This window comes from Chiloscyllium punctatum, chromosome 26 (genome assembly GCF_047496795.1).
Source record: "Chiloscyllium punctatum isolate Juve2018m chromosome 26, sChiPun1.3, whole genome shotgun sequence".
NCBI lineage: Eukaryota > Metazoa > Chordata > Chondrichthyes > Orectolobiformes > Hemiscylliidae > Chiloscyllium > Chiloscyllium punctatum.
Genome location: NC_092764.1, coordinates 55,055,941 through 55,073,857, shown reverse-complemented (window position 1 = coordinate 55,073,857; position 17,917 = coordinate 55,055,941). Strand labels below are relative to the sequence as shown.

At 40.8% G+C, this 17,917-nt stretch overlaps 1 protein-coding gene across 4 annotated transcripts in view; it reads right to left on the bottom strand.

Annotated features, from left to right (window-relative positions):
- ripor1 (RHO family interacting cell polarization regulator 1) overlaps positions 1–17,917 on the bottom strand; it is a 324,487-nt gene that overhangs the window by 10,752 nt on the left and 295,818 nt on the right. For all 4 annotated transcript variants that reach the window (XM_072547436.1, XM_072547435.1, XM_072547437.1 and 1 more), the window contains exons 14-17: positions 15,494–15,633; positions 13,190–13,358; positions 7,762–7,897; positions 6,811–6,969 (exon numbers count right to left, since the gene is read on the bottom strand). In XM_072547436.1, the coding sequence (XP_072403537.1) occupies positions 6,811–6,969; positions 7,762–7,897; positions 13,190–13,358; positions 15,494–15,633 (604 nt within the window). The remainder of the gene's footprint in view (positions 1–6,810; positions 6,970–7,761; positions 7,898–13,189; positions 13,359–15,493; positions 15,634–17,917) is intronic.

The window sequence follows — 17,917 nt, the reverse complement described above, 5'->3', positions numbered from 1 at the left end:
TGCTGCAGAAATTCAGCATCCCTGAAGAGAGACAGAAGGTTAACATTTCAAGTCTAATACGACTCTTCAGAATTTGGCTAGCTAGCTAACCTTGTTTCTCTCTAAAGCTTATCTTTGATTGCAACCTGCACAGATTTAGTTGGGTGAAGTTAAGTCATCTTGATAAACCGCACCCCCCTTGGACAACAAGCAATTATCTACAAGACAAGTGGGATATATTTAGCAATCGAACAGAAAGGTGGCAGATGAAAATCAATGTGGACAAATGGAAAGCACATCAAAAATATCCAAGAAATGAATCTTACTTAAAAGGATCTTGTTAATGGACAATGAGATTAATCTAAGGGTCATTAGTGATAATAACGTGAAACAATTGCAACAATGTTCAGTGGTAACAAGTAAAAGAAAAATCAGATATTGGGATGAGTTAAAAGCTCAACATTGAGGTGAAATTAGGAGATCGTGCTATGCTTCATAAAACACTGGTGCTGACGAAAGTAGAAAACTATTGTTCCAGTTGCCACAGCTATCGAGGAGTATCCAGAGCAATTCAGGAAATGTGGGGTTTGGATTACAAGGTATGATTACCTGTATGTTAATTGTGCAGATGATGCAGAAAAAGATTATTGAAAGGTGAAACTAATGTGTGGAAAGAATTTTCTTTAAAATCAACCTGTAAAAACAGGCTAGCAAGATGATGAAAGCAATTAGTTCTAATCAATGCAATTTCAATTAATCTATTTCAGAAAACATTTTGGGATATTTTGAGTAGTAAGTGTGAGAGTTTGAAATAAACAGCTGCCTTTAAAGCTATGGTTCTTAAAGATCTTCATTGCATTATATCGATGTCTGTGGAGACTGATAAAATTGCTTTAATTGTAATTTATGATTAATTAGGATGGTGCAGGAGAGTCTGTGGACTTTCAACTTGCATTCCTTTCTCAAACCCTTTCAACCAGACTTAGGCTAAAACAGATCAAATTACATCAAGCTAATGTAAGAAACAGGCCAGTCAGCCCAACTGGCCCACACTGGCATTTATGCTCCACGTGACTCCTTCCACCCTCTAACAGTATAATCCCTCCTTTCATTTCTCTCTCATGGGCTTATTAGCTTTCCATTTTAAAAATATCCATACAATTTGCCTCAGCTCTTCATATGCTATTAAGTTCCATATTCTTATCATTCTCTAAACAAAGAGAGTTCTCTTCAATTTCCTGTTTGTTTTCTTAGTGACACTCATGTTATGTCCTTGAGTTTTTGATTCCTCCATAAATGGAAGAATTTTTGTTACAGTCACCCCCTCAAACTCTTTCAATATCATAAATTCCAAAATGGTGATGGAATCCCCTCTATTTGCAGCTGCAACAACACTCAAAAAGTTTGACACTATCCAGGACAAAGCAGCCTACTTGATTGGCACATCCACTTCTGCACCTTTCCAAAGTCTGCCTCTCAATTTGTCCCTCTGTCTCTGTTGCTTTTGGGGTGTCTATAAAAAAAACTCCCAATAAAGTGACTGCTCCTTTCCTGTTTCTGACTTCCACTCATAATGACTCAGTAGACAAACCCTCCTCGACAAACTCCCTTCCTTCCACCACCAACTCTCAGTATCAACAGTGTACACCATCCACAAGATGCACTGCAGAAATTCACCAAGGCTCCTTAGACAGCAAGTTCCAAACCCACAACCATTGTCATCTACATGGACAATGGCAGCAGATACATAGGTACAACACCACCTGCAAATACCCCTTGAAGCTACATACTATCCTGATTAGGAAGTATATCACCATTTCTTCAGTGTCATCAGGTCAAACTTCTAGAATTCTCTTCCTAACAGCATTGTGGATCTATCCAGTGATTCAAGAAGGCAGCTCAACACCACCTTCTCAAAGTATGGGAAATAAATACTGAGGAGAAAGTGAGGACTGCAGATGCTGGAGATCAGAGCTGAAAATGTGTTGCTGGAAAAGCGCAGCAGGTCAGGCAGCATCCAAGGAACAGGAGAATCGACGTTTCGGGCATCAGCCCTTCTTCTTCCTGAAGAAGGGCTGATGCCCGAAATGTCGACTCTCCTGTTCCTTGGATGCTGCCTGACCTGCTGCGCTTTTCCAGCAACACATTTTCAGCTCAGAAATAAATACTGACCCAGCAATTAAATAAATAGGAAACAAAATTTCTACCAGGTCACTCCTCAGCCTTCTCTTTCTTTCTAAAAAAAAATACACTCAGCTTTCTTCATGTGGCCTTAAAAATATATCCTTGGATGCTGCCTGACCTGCTGCGCTTTTCCAGCAACACATTTTCAGCACCTATCACCTTCACCTTGACCTCCTTCCACCTTTCGCATTTCCAACGCCCCTCCCCCAAGTCCCTCCTCCCTACCTTTTATCTTAGCCTGCTGGACACACTTTCCTCATTCCTGAAGAAGGGCTTATGCCCGAAACGTCGACTCTCCTGCTCTTTGGATGCTGCCTGACCTGCTGCGCTTTTCCAGCAACACGTTTTCAGCTTAAAAATATATCCACCAAGTTATGTTATCATTCCTTCGAATCTTTTTGCACTTTTCCCTCTTCATCTCTGAGTAAGGATAGGGTGAAGTTGCAGTCAATGTGATGGGTTGAAGTGTGCCTATTTTAATGCAACTAGTGTCAGGAATTAAGGTGATGAACTTAGAGCATGGAGCAGTACTTGGACCTACGATGTTGTGGCCATTATGGAGACTTGCATATCACAGGGACAGGAATGGTTGTTGAATATTCCGGGTTTAGATGTTTCAAAAGGAATAGGAAGGGAGGTAAAAGAGATGAGGAGTAACACTGCTTATCAGTATAACAGCTGCAGAAAAAGAGTTCATCGAGGTGGGTTTGTCTACTGTGCCATTATGGGTGGAAGTCAGAAACAGGAAAGGAGCAGTCATTTTATTGGGAGATCGTTTATAGACCAACAGAGACACAGAGGGACAGATAGAGAGGCAGATTTTGGAATGGTGCAGAAGTAACAGGATTGTTGTCTTGGTGACTTCAACTTCCCTAATGTTGACTGGAACCTCCTTAGTGCAAATAGTTTCAATGTAGCAGACTTTGTCAGGTGCATCCAGGAAGGATTCCTGACTCAATATGTCAATAGGCCAGCTAGAGGGGAGGCCAAATTGCATTTGGTGCTTGTCAACGATCCACGTCAGGCGTCAGTACTCTCAGTGGGAAAGCATTTCAGTCATAGTGATCACAACTCCCTGACCTTTACTACTGTCATCAAGAGGGATAGGAGAAGGTATGGAAAAGTATTTAACTGGGGGAGATGGAATTACAATGCTATTAGGCAGGAAGCGTATGGCATAAATTGGGAACAGATATTCTCAGGGAAATGCACAACAAAAATGTGGAGGTTGTTTATGGAGCACTTGCTGTGCGTGCTGGATAGGTTAGTCCCACTGAGGCATTGAAGTGATGGTAGAGTGAAGGAACCTTGGATGACAAGAGATGTGGAACATCTAGTCAAGAGAAAGAAAAAAGCTTACTTAAGGTTGAGGAAGCAAAGTTCAGGCAGGGCATTAGAGGGTTACAAGGTAGTTAGGAAGGAATTGAAGATTGGACTTAGAAAAGCAAGAAGGGGGCAGGAAAAAGCCTTGGCAGGGAGGATAAAGGAAAATCCCAAAGCGTTCTACACTTATGTGAGGAACAAGAAGATGGCCAGAGTGAGGGTAGGGCTGATCAGGGATAGTGAAGGAAACTTGTACCTGGAGTCAGAGGAGGTACGGAAAGTTCTTAATGAATATTTTGCTTCAGTATTCACTAGTGAGAGGGACCTTGTCGTTTGTGAGTACAGTGTAAAATGTTGATGTTAAGGAGGAGGATGTGCAGGAAATTTTTAAAAATATGAGGATAGATAAGTCCCCTGGGCTGAACGGGATAAACCTACAGGAAATGAAGGAAGAGATGGCTGCACCTTTGGCGATGATCTTTACATCCTCACTGGGTAAAAACAATGACTGCAGATGCTGAAAATCAAATACTGGATTAGTGGTGCTGGAAGAGCACAGCAGTTCAGGCAGCATCCAACGAGCAGCGAAATCAACATTTCAGGCAAAAGCCCTTCATCAGGAATAAAGGCAGTGAGTAGTACCAGATAATTGGAGGGTGGCAAATGTTATTCCCTTGTTCAAGAAAGGGAAAAGGGATAATCCTGGGAATTATAGACCAGTCAGTCTTATGTTGGTGGTGGGCAAATTATTGGAGAGGATTCTGAGAGACAGGATTTATGATTATTTGGAAAAGCATAATTTGATTAGAGATAGTTAGCATAGCTTTGTGAGGGGTAGGTCATGCGTCACAAGCCTTATTGAATTATTTGAGGATGTGACAAAACACATTGATGAAGGTATAGAAATGAATGTGGTGTATATGGGTTTTAGCAAGGTATTTGAAAAGGTTTCCCATGGTAGGCTCATTCAGAAAGTAAGGAGGCAATGGATACAGGGAAATTTGGCTGCATACAGAATTGGCTAGTCCACAGAAGACAGAGGGTGGTAGTAGATGGAAATAATTCAGCCTGGAGCTCGGTGACCAGTGGTGTTCCACAGGGATCTGTTCTGGGACCTCTGCTCTTTGTGATTTTTATAAATGACTTGGATGAAGAAGTGGAGGGATAGGTTAGTAAGTTGCTGATGACACAAAGGTTGGTGGAGTGATGGATAGTGTGGAGGGCAGTTGTAGGTTGCAACAGGACATTGACACGATGCAGAGCTGGGCTGAGAAGTGGCAGATGGAGTTCAACCTGGAAAAATGTGAAATGATTCATTTGGAAGGTCAAATTTGAATGCAGATTACAGGGTTAAAGGCAGGATTATTGACAGTGTGGAGGAACAGAGGGATCTTGGGATCCATGTCCATAGATCCCGAGAAGTTGCCACCCAGATTGATTAGAGTTGTTAAGAAGGCGTATGGTATGTTGGCTTTCATTAGCAAGGGGATTGATTTTAAGAGCCTCAAGGTTATAACACTCTTGTTAGACCACACTTGGAATATTGTGTTCAGTTCTGGTCGCCTCATTTTAGGAAGGATATGGATGCTTCAGAGAGGGTACAGAGGAGATTTACCAGGATGCTGCCTGGACTGGAGGGCATGTTTATGAAGAAAGGTCGAGGCTTTTCTCTTTGAAGTGAAGGAAGATGAGAGGTGACTTGATAGAGGTGTTCAAGATGATGAGAGGCACAGATAGATTGGATAACCAGAGACATTTTCCCAGGGCGGAAATGGCTATCACAAGGGGGCATTATTTTAAGGGGATTATAGAGGAAGGTTTAGGGGAGATGTCAGAGGTAAATTCCTTACACAGAGTGGTGAGTGTGTGGAATGCACTGCCAGAAGTGGTAGTAGCATCAGATACATTAGGGACATTTAAGCGGCTCTTGGGTAGGCACATAGATGATAGTAAAATGTAGGGTATGTAGGTTAGTTTGATCTAAGGGTAGGATAAAAGGTTGGCACAATATCAACAGCCAAAGGGCCTATCATGTTCTGTACTGTTCAATGTTCTATCTATATCCTTTTATAATATGGAGTTCAGGACTGCACACAGTTTGCCAACTAAGGTCTGATACTTCAGGGAGGCAACGGTCTAGTGGTGTTGCTGGACTGTTAATCCAGAGACCCATAGTGTGTTCTGGGGATCTGGGTTCAAATCCCACCATGACAGATAATGGAATTTGAATTCAATAAAAATCTAGAACTTAATGATGACTATGAAACCGTTGTCGATTGTTGGAAAAACTCGTCTGGTTCACTAATATCCTTTAGGGAAGGAAACTGCTAGTCTGGCGTACATGTGACTCCAACCCACAGCAATGTGGTTGACTCTTAACTATCCTCTGGGCAACTAGGTAATAAACACTGGCCTTGCCAGAAACATCCTCATCACATGGATGAATTTTTAAAAATCATTTAGCTTCTCCTTTTCAAATTTATACCTTCAAAACCCCAGTGTTTGATTTTTAAAATAATTTAAAATGACCTTGCAATCTGAGTTGCTCATTGTAATTATACGAATCCCTGGACTTTGTAAAAATATTTAAACTCTTATAATCCAAGCAATATGTTTGTGGCCTCATCATTATTCTAAAAGAAGAAAGCATTACCTCACATTAGTCTATAATGAAGCATTACCTCACATTAGTCTATAATGAAATAACTGATAAATTGTCAATGCTGCCATCATTTCACAATCTTCCAGCATTGAGCTGGGGGAGTTTATACACAAAATGGCAATGTGACAAACATTGTCACTATTCAAGAGATCCTGGGCTATTCATGTTCGTATATTTTGTCACATTCTTCCTTTGCACTAACCACATCGGTGTTACTTGCAAAGTTGTAAATTATACTCCAACTTTAGGGTCCAAAACATTTACGGTAAATGTTAACTGTGTTTTTCTCCGCTGATGCATCCTGACCTTATGAATTTTTCCAGTATTTATTTTTATTTCAGATTTGTAACATCCACAGTATTTGTTTTTGTGTCAGCACTGATCCTAGTGGAACAATATTTTCTATCATTTACCAACCTATAGCTGCTCTTAGCCACTACTGTTTTCTGTTCTGTAGTCAGTTTGCTATCCATTCTGCTATGTGTTTGCCCATTCGAAATACTACGTAATGAATCCATTATGTAGTACCTTATTGAAGGTCTTACCAAAAATTTTTATGGTTCCTGCTTAATATACATCAAAAGCTTGACCTTATTGTTATCTATTTCTCCAGCAAAAGGTATCTTCAACTAGAAGCTGTCCAGGTGACCGTGGCCACTAACCTGCTTCTGCTGGGCCAGAATAGTGCTCATTCACTTTACTCCCAAAGCTCGAGTTTAGCTTCTGCAGAACGCGCTGGACTGTGGCGCTGAACAGGTTCGGGCCCTCGGTACAGTGTGTCCAGAAAGAAAAGACTGTTTTATCTTTCAGCAGTGGCATGACTGAAGGGAAGCATATATAGCAAAAAAAAAACAACTTAAGTGCCAACTTCCTTTCAAGGTTAGGTTTTAAATAAGAAAACAATAAACAACAGATCCCTCCCTCAACGATATTTGACAGATCTGTGATGAAACACTTGGCTTCTGGAAGTCTACTTCAGTTGTAACCGGTTTCCACCTCCTGGAGATATTTCACAACCCATTGCTGCCATTAGTCAAACAAAGCTCAGCCACCCAAACTTAGCCAATTAATTCAGAGAACAATACGGTCACTCAATTCATTCACACTTATTTTGATAAGAAAGATACCAAATGAAACCATAATGCACTCTGTGGCCAACCAAATATTATGAAGTACAGGCAATCTTGGAGCAAAGGTGGCAGCCAATTTGCACATAGCCAGCTCCATTAGAAAGTTAGTGACACGTAACAGATAAATCAGTTCTAGATGGAAGTCGAGAGATAAATATTGGACAAGACACTTTGAAACAGCTACACAGGATAGTGCATCCACCAAAGGACATTTTGAGCTTCAGTTTAATAGTTTTGAGCTTCAGTTTAAGGAGTCATCAACTCCTTAGTACTGCAGAGTGACTCTGGAGTTTTGTATACAAATCTTGAGTAGGACTTGAAATTCCTGAAACAAAAAGGCAAGACTTCTGCAAGTGGTTACCATGACATTTCTCTTTCACAATTATGAGAGAGAAACAAAATTGATGGTGCACAACTGGAATAGGCTTCAAAGAGCCAGTGTGTAAATGCCGAATGACGTTTCATTTGAGAGGATCAACTTACCCTCCTCAGCAGCGTTTATGTTCCCGGCTTTCTCCTCACTCAGTCTGGACACTGTCTCTAGAACTTGCGCCTCTCTTAGAAGCTTGTCCAGTGCGTAAATCTCCCGGCATCGTAGTGGTCCATAGATACCCAATTGCTGCAACGTGAAATGGATATTGACAACTTGCATGTATATAAAATGCATTTAAATCAGTAAACTGCCCCAAGGTGCTTAACAGAAACAAAAACATTTTAAATCTAAAAAAAACTTTGATACAGATCCACAAGTGGCAAGATGAGGAGAGATCACCAAAAACCTGATCCAAGCAATAGGTTTTAAGGAGCACCTTAAGTGGAGAAGTTTAGAGAGGCAAATCCAAGGCAGCTATACAGTCAGAAACATACAAGAGGCCAGATTTAATGGAACGCAGTTAACTTCGGGCTATTGAAGCTGGACAAGGTAACAGAGATAGGGAAGGCAGATGGATTTGAAAAACATAAGGATTTAAAAATAAGTGTTACTGAATGTGAATGGGTCAGCTAACACATGGTGATGTATGAATGACACTCATAATGAATTAAGATGCAAGCAGAGTTTTGGATGAGCCCAAGTCATAGAAGGTGGGAGGCCAGCCAAGAAAATACTGAAATAAACAAGACTATAGAAACAATGGCACAGATGAGGGTTTTCAGCAGCAGTACGGATAAAGCAGGATCAGAGTCCATTGGCATAGCAAAAGAGAGAAGCAGACAGTATGGGCAATTGTGCAAATATGTGGTCAGAAACTTCTTCTCTGGACCAACTCAACTCCAAGGTTGTCAGGGATGAAAATAAGAGGCAGGGAACCAGGTTTGTGATACGTACAAGCACAATGACTTCAGTCTTCACAATATTTAGATGGGAAAAATGTCTATTTGTTTGGTTTTGGGTGTTCAACAAGCAGAAAGACAGAGACAGCTGAAGTGTCTTTTGAGATAGTGATATGATAGAACACATTGTAATCAGCTCTCAGATGAGAAACAATAGGTCACCAGAGGTAACAGTGCAAACATTTGAAGAGGAAGCATTACAAGCCATTTTCTTGTTTTGATTAAATCAAAACAAAATGTAGTTAGCATGTCCCATCCAGCTGGAGAGTGGAGGAGAGAAATCAGAGGAGAATACTGTATGTCGAAGACTGTAGCTAAGGATGAAAGGGACAATTTATTACAGTCACAATAATGTAGGATGTTATTTTACATCAACAAGGGCTATTTTAATACTGTGGCTGGGCAAGAAACCTGATTGGAGGAATTCAAACATAAAACATTGTGTGAAAAATGAGCACAGCTTTAAAAGCAACAATTTTAAGGACTTTGAACAGGAAAGGGTGCTTGAAACTGGGAGAGCAGATGTCAGGTACAAAAAAAATCAAGAGTAGCTTTTCCTTAAGGTGAATTTGTGAATACAGCAGCTATGGAGACTGAAGCTGAATGAATATTGAACTGAGGAAGTAAAGTTGGCTTGTCAATGGTTTGTTTGGCAGAGTGAGTCAGCTGGGTCTCATGAACAAGATGATATTAAGAAAAACATTCCATTATCCCAAAAGGCTGGTGAAGGAATGTATGCAGCAGAGGCAGCTGAATGGATAGTTTCAGTCTTTATGACAAAGATATGTGGCACCCTCACAATTTATTGTTGAAGATGAGGATGAAGAAGGCACCCCAACACCGATTTCTTTTGATGAGCAAGTATATTGCTGAACGTCTCTATCACTGAAACATCATGTTTAAACAAAAGGTCAAAACTTAATCAACATTGCGTAAAACAATTATGGTAGATGTGTCTTTCACAACCTTCGTAAGCCTTAAAACAAATCAAAGCAAAAAAAGTATTTTGAAATAAAATAAAATGTGCTGGAAAATTATTCAAAGAAGAATCATATCAGACTTGAAATGTTAACTCTCTCCACAGATGCTGTCAGACCTGAGTTTCTCCAACATTTTCTGTTTTTATTTCAGATTTCTAGCATCTACAGTATTTTGCTTTTATAGTACTTTAAAATTTTAGTCACTGTTATTAAGTAGTAACAGCCAATTTGTGTGCCACAAGATGCCATAAACAGCAACCAAATGGTTAAGGGGTTAATATTGGCCAGGGCATTATTGCATGGATTCTTCATAGAAGCTCAGGCAAGACCTTCAGGTTATATTTACACAATGTGTCCATAACAGTAAGACGGCAGGTTAAACATTTTGCATGATTTGGAGGAGCCAGTGTTGGACTGGGGTGGACAAAGTTAAAAATCATACAACGCCTGGTGTTCTGTGATTTTAAACACTCTGATTACTGGGATCACAGTTTATCTACGTCAGAGTTTACCTCAGAATGTATCTACATATCCATTAAATCCTGTATCTATACAGGTTAGTGGCAAAACACCTCCACTCTTCTTCAAATTGATGCCATGAGTTTTTTTTTAATGTCCAACTCAAGAGCTCATACATGTTCTAGATTTCATATTTCATCTGAAATATGACATCTCTGAAGGAATGCCCTGTCTATACTGAAGTTTTAGCCTGGTTTATATGCTGAAGCTTCTGGAATGAATGGAGTTGTGAATTATCTGACTCAGCGAAGCATATGTTACCACTGATTGTAGCAAAAGGTTGGGACTAGAATACCCAGAAGATATCAAAGTGACAAAATTTTATTCCAATTTAATTCTCATTTTTACAGGATTAATGTTGAAGTTTAAACCACAGACTAGACTTAGCTGGAGCAGGACAGTTCTAGATTTCTGGCAGAACCTGGAGCGAGTGAGAACTGATTAAAACATGGTGAGGATGACAGAACAACTGGCAGTTTGGCATACCATGAACATAAATCACAGTGATTTACAATTGAGGAAGATGACTGTGGAGGGGAGCAAATTAGAGTCAAAACTGATAAAGGAAGAAATACAAAGAGGGGAAAAATGGACCAAGGAAGGGGCAAGAAAGCATCTGGAGAAAAGAAGCTTTTAATAATCAAATTGACTACATAGAAGAATGAGATTGAATACTAGGAATTATTTCCATACTGAGACAAGTTAATTACCACTGCTGTAACAATTATCGTATTGTGAAAATAAAGTTTGTTAACTAAGAGCCAAAATGTATGAAGTATTAATGTGTAAACCCAGAAATTCTTAAAAACAACAGGGAGGCAAAAGGCAAGATGCCATTTAGGCTGAGAAAATGGTAAGTGTAAGAAACAGACCAGCAAGTTTAGGATAATTGCAACAAATGACTTGTCTTATTGTTTAACTATGTTGGTTGCTGTGTTACACCATTAATTTTCCAGCAAGCAGTATCCTCATATTTCATTTGGATTGCCTACATTCATATTACACCGTTTTGTTCATTCGACTTTAAGGAAAACTTAAATTAAACAATAGCCAAAAGTATCAAACCTACATCCTGAATTGAAAATTAAATTCAGCGGCTGCAGCACTATATTACTCACCACAGGTGGTAATGTTGCAAAGGATAAAATAACTTGTGAAATCAAGTTAGAGCATGCCAGTGTCATCTGCTGACAGAATGTAGTACTGCAGAGTAATTTCAGAACGGCTAAGGACAACTCTCAAATCAGAGAATTTATAGAGTCATAGTGATATACAGCACAGAAACAGACCCTTCGGTCTAACTCAACCATATCGACGAGATATCCTAAATTAATCTAGTCTCATTTGCCAGCACTTGGCCCATATTCCTGTAAACCCTTCCTATTCAGGTACCCATCCAGATTACTTTTATATGGAGTAACTGTACCAGCCTCCACCCACTTCCTCTGGGAGCCCATTCCATACATGAACCACCCTCTGCATGAAACGTTTGCCTCTTAGATTCCTTTTAAATCTTTCTCTTCTCACCTTAAACGTATGCCCTCTAGCTCTGGAGTCTCCCACCTCAGGGAAAAGGCCTTGTCTATTTACCCTATCCATGCACTTTGTGATTTTATAAACCTCTATAAGGTCATTCCTCAAGGTCTGACACTCCAGGGAAAACAGCCCCAGTCTATTCAGCTTAGCTCTTTGGCTCAAACCCTCCAAATATGACAACATCCTTTTAAATCTTTCTGAACCTTTTCCAGTTTCACAACATCCTTCCTACAGCAGAGAGACCAAACTTCCACGCAATATTCCAATAGTGGCGCAACCAATGACCTGTAGAGCTGCAACATGACCTCCCAACACCTACACACTCAATGCTCTGTACAATAAAAGGTAAGCACACCACTTTCACTAACCTATCTACCTATGATTCCACTTAAGGAGCTATGTACCTGCACTCCAAGGTCTCTTTGTTCAGCAACACTCCCCAGGACATTATCATTATGTAAAGTCCTGATTTGTCTTTCCAAAATGCAGCACCTCACATTTATCTAAATTAAACTCCATCTGTCACTCCTCAGCCCATTGGCCCATCTGATCAAGATCCTGTTGTACACGGAGGTAACTTTCTTTGTTATCCATTACACCTCCAAACTCACTAACCATACCTCTTATGTTCACTTCCAAATATTTATATACATGACGAAAAGCAGTGGACCCAGCACAGATCCTTGTGGCAAACTGCTGGTCAGTGGCCTCTAGTCTGAAAAGCAACCATCCACCACCACCCTCTGTCTTCTACTTTTGAACCAGTTCTGCATCCAAATTGCTAGTTCTCTCTCTTTTCCATGTGATCTAACCTTGCTAACCAGTCTACCATGAGGAACCTTGTTGAACGCCTTGCTGAAGTCCATATAGCTTACATCCACCACTCTTGCCTTTATCCATCCTCTGTTACTTCTTCATAAAAATCAAGTTCACGACACACGATTTCCCACACACAAAGCCATGTTGACTATTCCTAATCAGTTCTTGCCTTCCCAAATGCATGTAAATCCTGTGTCTCAGAATCCCCTCCAACATCTTAGCCATTGACGTCATGCTCCCCCACCTATAGTTTCCTATCTTTTCCTTACCATCTTTCTTAAATAATGGTACTATGTTAGACAACCCCCAATCTTCTGGTACCTCATCTGTGGCTATTTATGATACAAATATCTCAGCAAGGGGCCAAGCAAACACTTCCCTAGTTTCCCACAGAATTCTGGGATACATTGAATAGGAAGCCACTGATAAACTTGTACTTTCTTAGGCATTAATGCTCAAAATGCCAATTCCTATCAGGTGTTAATTTAATCTGCACTTACGTACGTGGACTTGCACAGAAGGGAAAAGATACATCATGGTCTCCTTTGACTTGTAAATAATTGCAAAGTAAGTACATTATATGGGAACCACCCTACTTCACAAAGACAGTCTGTGCTATCTGTCAAAGATGAGCAAAGAGCTACTTTAACAAAGAACTTGGTGAAATGCCCAAAGTTTCAGTAACTGCCAACACTGCAGATAATGAGAAGATCTCACATATTTACCAGTAGAAGCCTGCTGCAGTTATTCAAGTGTACGATTAGAACCTGGTCCAAGTATTCATTTCCTGTTGTCATTGGAACCGGACTCCCTTCGGAACCACTGCCGACTCCAGTATCCTCAGTTAGTGCTTCACTGGGCCCTGCAGCTAGCCCCCGCACATTATTGCTGCGCCTGTCACAAGAAGCAGAAATAGATTGATACAGTTTCACTTTCACAGGCTTTCAGGAGTTACACAGACAAACTGATCTGCCCATGACAGTGAAATCTTCAAAAATACCTTCATAGCAAAGCAAAAAGATGCATTTATTTTGTGCTTTACAGTAGAAAATCGTGGCACTGGAAATAGTACAGCAGGTCAGGCAGCATCAGAGGAGCAGGACAGCTTTGTTTTGGGCATTAGCCCTTCATCAGGAATGTGAAGGGGTGGTGGTTTGAGATAAAAAGGGGGTGGGGGCAGGGTGGGGCAGCACGTAGGGATATATCGGTCCATCTTCCTTCCTGCCTATCCTCTCCACCGACCTATCACAATCATCTCCTACCTGCATCCACCTATCGCCATCCCACCTACCCTCCCCCTGTCCCCACCCTCCTATTAATCTCTCAGCTCCCTTCCCCCTCCACATTCCTGATGAAGGGTTAATGCCTGAAATGTTGACTATTTTCTTTCCTGCTCCTCGGATGCTGCCTGACCTGTTGTGCTTTTTCCAGTGCCACACTTTTCGACTCTGTCTCTCCAGCATCTCCCACAGCAAGTTCCCATAAACAGTGATGTGATAATGAGCAAATAACTTGAATTTTTGTTATGGTGTTCCAGCTGATATATGTCCTTCAATCATCAGTGATAACTTTTGAAGGAGTTGCACTGAATCTTTTGCATCTACTTGAGAAGACAAACTAAATCTTGGATTAACATTGTATCAAAAAGATGGTGCCTCCAACAATGCCGTATTCCTTCAGTGGAATGTCAGCATGTTACCAACTGAGGTACAGATGACATTTTAGCACTTTCAATGTAGACAAAAACCCCACCATCACACAATAACACCATTTGGCACTGGGACAATTAAGGAGATGCTAGGGCAGATTTGTCTAAAGCTTGATGCAGGTTTTAAACAATTCTCTTAAAGGAGGAGGAAGAGGTAGAGATAGAAAGGTTTAAGGAGGGAATCAAAGAGCTTAAGAACTTGGTAGGTGAAGTAACCAATGGTTCAGCAATTAATAACGATAATGCGGAAGATGATCAAGTTCAGCTCTCAAAAGCACTGTGGTGGTTGGAATAGGTAATAGAGGATAGAGAGTGGGACCAAGATTTATGGGATGAAATTAGGCCTCTTCAAACAAAAAAATTACAAAACTACTTGTTGTGCTTCCAAAATTTACTACACCCATATCATTCACAGCACCACCTGTTATACATTAAGTATGTTTCAGTGTTAAATGGCAAGGCAATGATAGCTAGTTAAATAATAATTATTGGGCTTCAGGATGACATAGGCATAGATAGTGAGCTAGGCAGAAGTCCAGTAAATAGATCTCAGTGCAGACATGTGTAAAATGATGCATTTTGGGAGGCATAATATGGGAAGCTATAAATGACATTATGTTATAAAGCGCAGATGACCAGAGACATTATGGTGTCCATTTTCACAATTCCTTGAACATGCTGGGACAAAATAATAATATGAATCAAGCAGCATATCAATTGCAGAGCAACAAATGTAAAGCAATAAAATCTGGAGCTTCATAAAACAATGGGCCTCAGCTATAGTACTGGAAACAATTCTGCAACCTCCATACATCAGAGGAGGAAAGAGTGATGGAAAGGCTACAGCAGAGGACGACAAGGTCTAGGAAACGTCAAACATGTGGATTGGTTTGGGAAATTAGGATTGTTCTCCTTGGAATAGAGAAGTTTAGAAGACTTAATAAAAAGATTTACAAGATGATGAAAGGTTTGATTAAGAAAGTCTGTTTCCTATCATCAGTAAGAAGCTCAATAACCAGAGGCCAGAATTTAAATCGTGACAAGGACCTTGAGGGAAAGATGAGGAGAAATGTTTTATCTTAGTATTGGGGATCTGGAATGCTCTACCCAGAGCAGTGGTGCAAGGTGATTCAATTATTTTTTAAAAAAGGATATGAGGAGGAACTTGCAGGATTATAGACCAAAAGCAAAGATGTGGCACAAAAAAATATATACTTTTTTCAAACAGCCAGAGGTATAATGGGCTCAATAGCCTCTTTGTGAGTTACGGGTTTCTATCACCTCCCTCAACATAGGCCTTGCCACAAGAAACATGCCATACCTTCCAATCTTCTCTGCCTCTTCTTCTGAGAATTCTGAATCCTCCATGTCGGAGGTGTTAAGGAAGTCAAAGCTCTCCAGTGCATGCTCCACAGTCAGGCTGATGCTTGAGGTTCTACTCCGGGTCACACCCTGCCTCTGCTGCAAAAAGACAACACTCAAAATTCAACAAATACAAACAAACATCCACCATCACAGAATCTGCACTTCCATTTCTTCCTCCAACTAATGTGGTGTTCTTTGTCAGCCACCATGGAGAGCACTTTTTTGTCTCAAAAACCGAGCTTTGGGATGCAGCAGCCCACATCTAATCTTCACGTTGATTTTCCTTGTTCACACAATCCAGCACTGAATTTCAAGTCCAAGGATGAGAAAATCTCAGGATTGCTCCGTTTATTGGGAGAAAATGGGATTGAAATGCAGCACAATTAAAAATTAGTTTGGTGTCTGCCCTTCGTTGGCTACTACGTGCATTAGGCTGTAACAGAATGGCCATTTAATAGTTGAATGAAATGAAGATCTCAGGGCTGAACCTCCAAGATTGAGTCAACTGTTATGATCATGCTATGTATTCATGATCATAGGAGCACGGTCAATACTACAGCTGACATCTCTGGAGACGGCGGTTTCTCATTTCTCCAAAATCTCAGTTCTGGCACTAGGTGGCAGTACAGGACTGAGGTTGGCCAATTCCATGTTGATCACAACAAAAATGCTTTTCAAACAGAACTTTTAGGTTTGTTCCTGGAAGACTTGGCATGCTTCCTGCGTCAACTTTTCTTTGTCAAGAACAGCTAGTTGCATTTGAAAAATACTTGAAACACAATGAAAACGAACAGCATAATGACAATGGGTAGAAAATGCATCACTAAAGAGAAATGGGAAACAGGGACTGGATAGTGCAGGGTTCATATGTAGTGGATTGCAAACCAGTAATTTAAAGAGAAATCAAAGACTGTAAGAAAGCCAGATTGACAGCTTTTGCCTGAATCCCAATCCTGTTTTTTGCCCCTTATTCCAAGTACCCATCAATTAAGAGCATCCAAATTCCACTAATGATGGGGCAATTTCTTTCGAGGCTAATTAACATACATCAGAACAACATAGGACAAATTTGGATATCTGGCCGTGTGGCAGTACTCCAAACAGCGTTCAATTACTGCGGAGAAAGTTCATTGAATGGCAGGGTTCGGGCAGGCCAGTACGCTGCAGTAGTAATCTGTAACCCACTATTAGTCTCATTTTACAGGATGTATGGTGTTGCAGATTGAAGTGTTCATTGTGTTGGTGGCCTGTTTGTAAGCAGTCATCAGGGTTGATTAGTTACTGGCAGCATCAAGACAAATTGATCAGGAACTGCTGCAAAAACTGCAGCTTCAGGGACAATGATCAGGAACAGCTACATCCAAAACGATCACCAGATAAAAGTAACCTCAAGAAATGAGCATCACCCAGCTCTTACTCCATTTATCTTGTTTAATATATAGTCTGCGTAGGTATGTTTGACACATGATCTAACCTTTGGTGCTGGCAGCACCAGTTACGTGAAAGCTGTTCAATAAATCTAACCACTTGTACACATCAGAAAACAGATGCAGCTCAGTTGTCAGATAAGATTGGAGATGCAGGTGTTGGACTGAGGTGTACAAAGTTAAAAATCACACAACACAACCATTATAGTCCAACGGGTTTATTTGGAAGCACTAGCTTTTGGAGCACTGCTCCTTCATCAGGAGGTTGTGGAGTATAAAATGGTAGGGTACAGTATTTATAGCAAAGGTTGACAGTGTGATGTAACTGAAGTTATATGTTGAAAAAGACCTGGATTGTTCAAGTCCATCAGAATCATAGAGATGTACAGCATGGAAACAGACCCTTTGGTTCAACCCATCCATGCCAACCAGATATCCCAACCCAATCTAGTCCCACCTGCCAGCACCCGGCCCATATCCCTCCAAACCCTTCCTATTCATATACTCATCCAAATGCCTCTTAAATGTTGCAATTGTACCAGCCTCCACCACATCCTCTGGCAGCTCATTCCATACACGTACCACCCACTGCGTGAAAAGGTTGCCCCTTAGGTCTCTTTTATATCTTTCCCCTCTCACCCTAAACCTATGCCCTATAGTTCTGGACTCCCTGACCCTAGGGAAAAGACTTTGTCTATTTATCCTATCCATGCCCCTCATAATTTTGTAAACCTCTATAAGGTCACCCCTCAGCCTCCAACGCTCCAGGGAAAACAGCCCCAGCCTGCTCAGCCTCTCCCTGTAGCTCAGATCCTCCAACCCTGGCAACATCCTTGTAAATCTTTTCTGAACCCTTTCAAGATTCACAACATCTTTCCAATAGGAAGGAGACCAGAATTGCATGTAATATTCCAACAGTGGCCTAACCAATGTCCTGTACAGCCGCAACATGA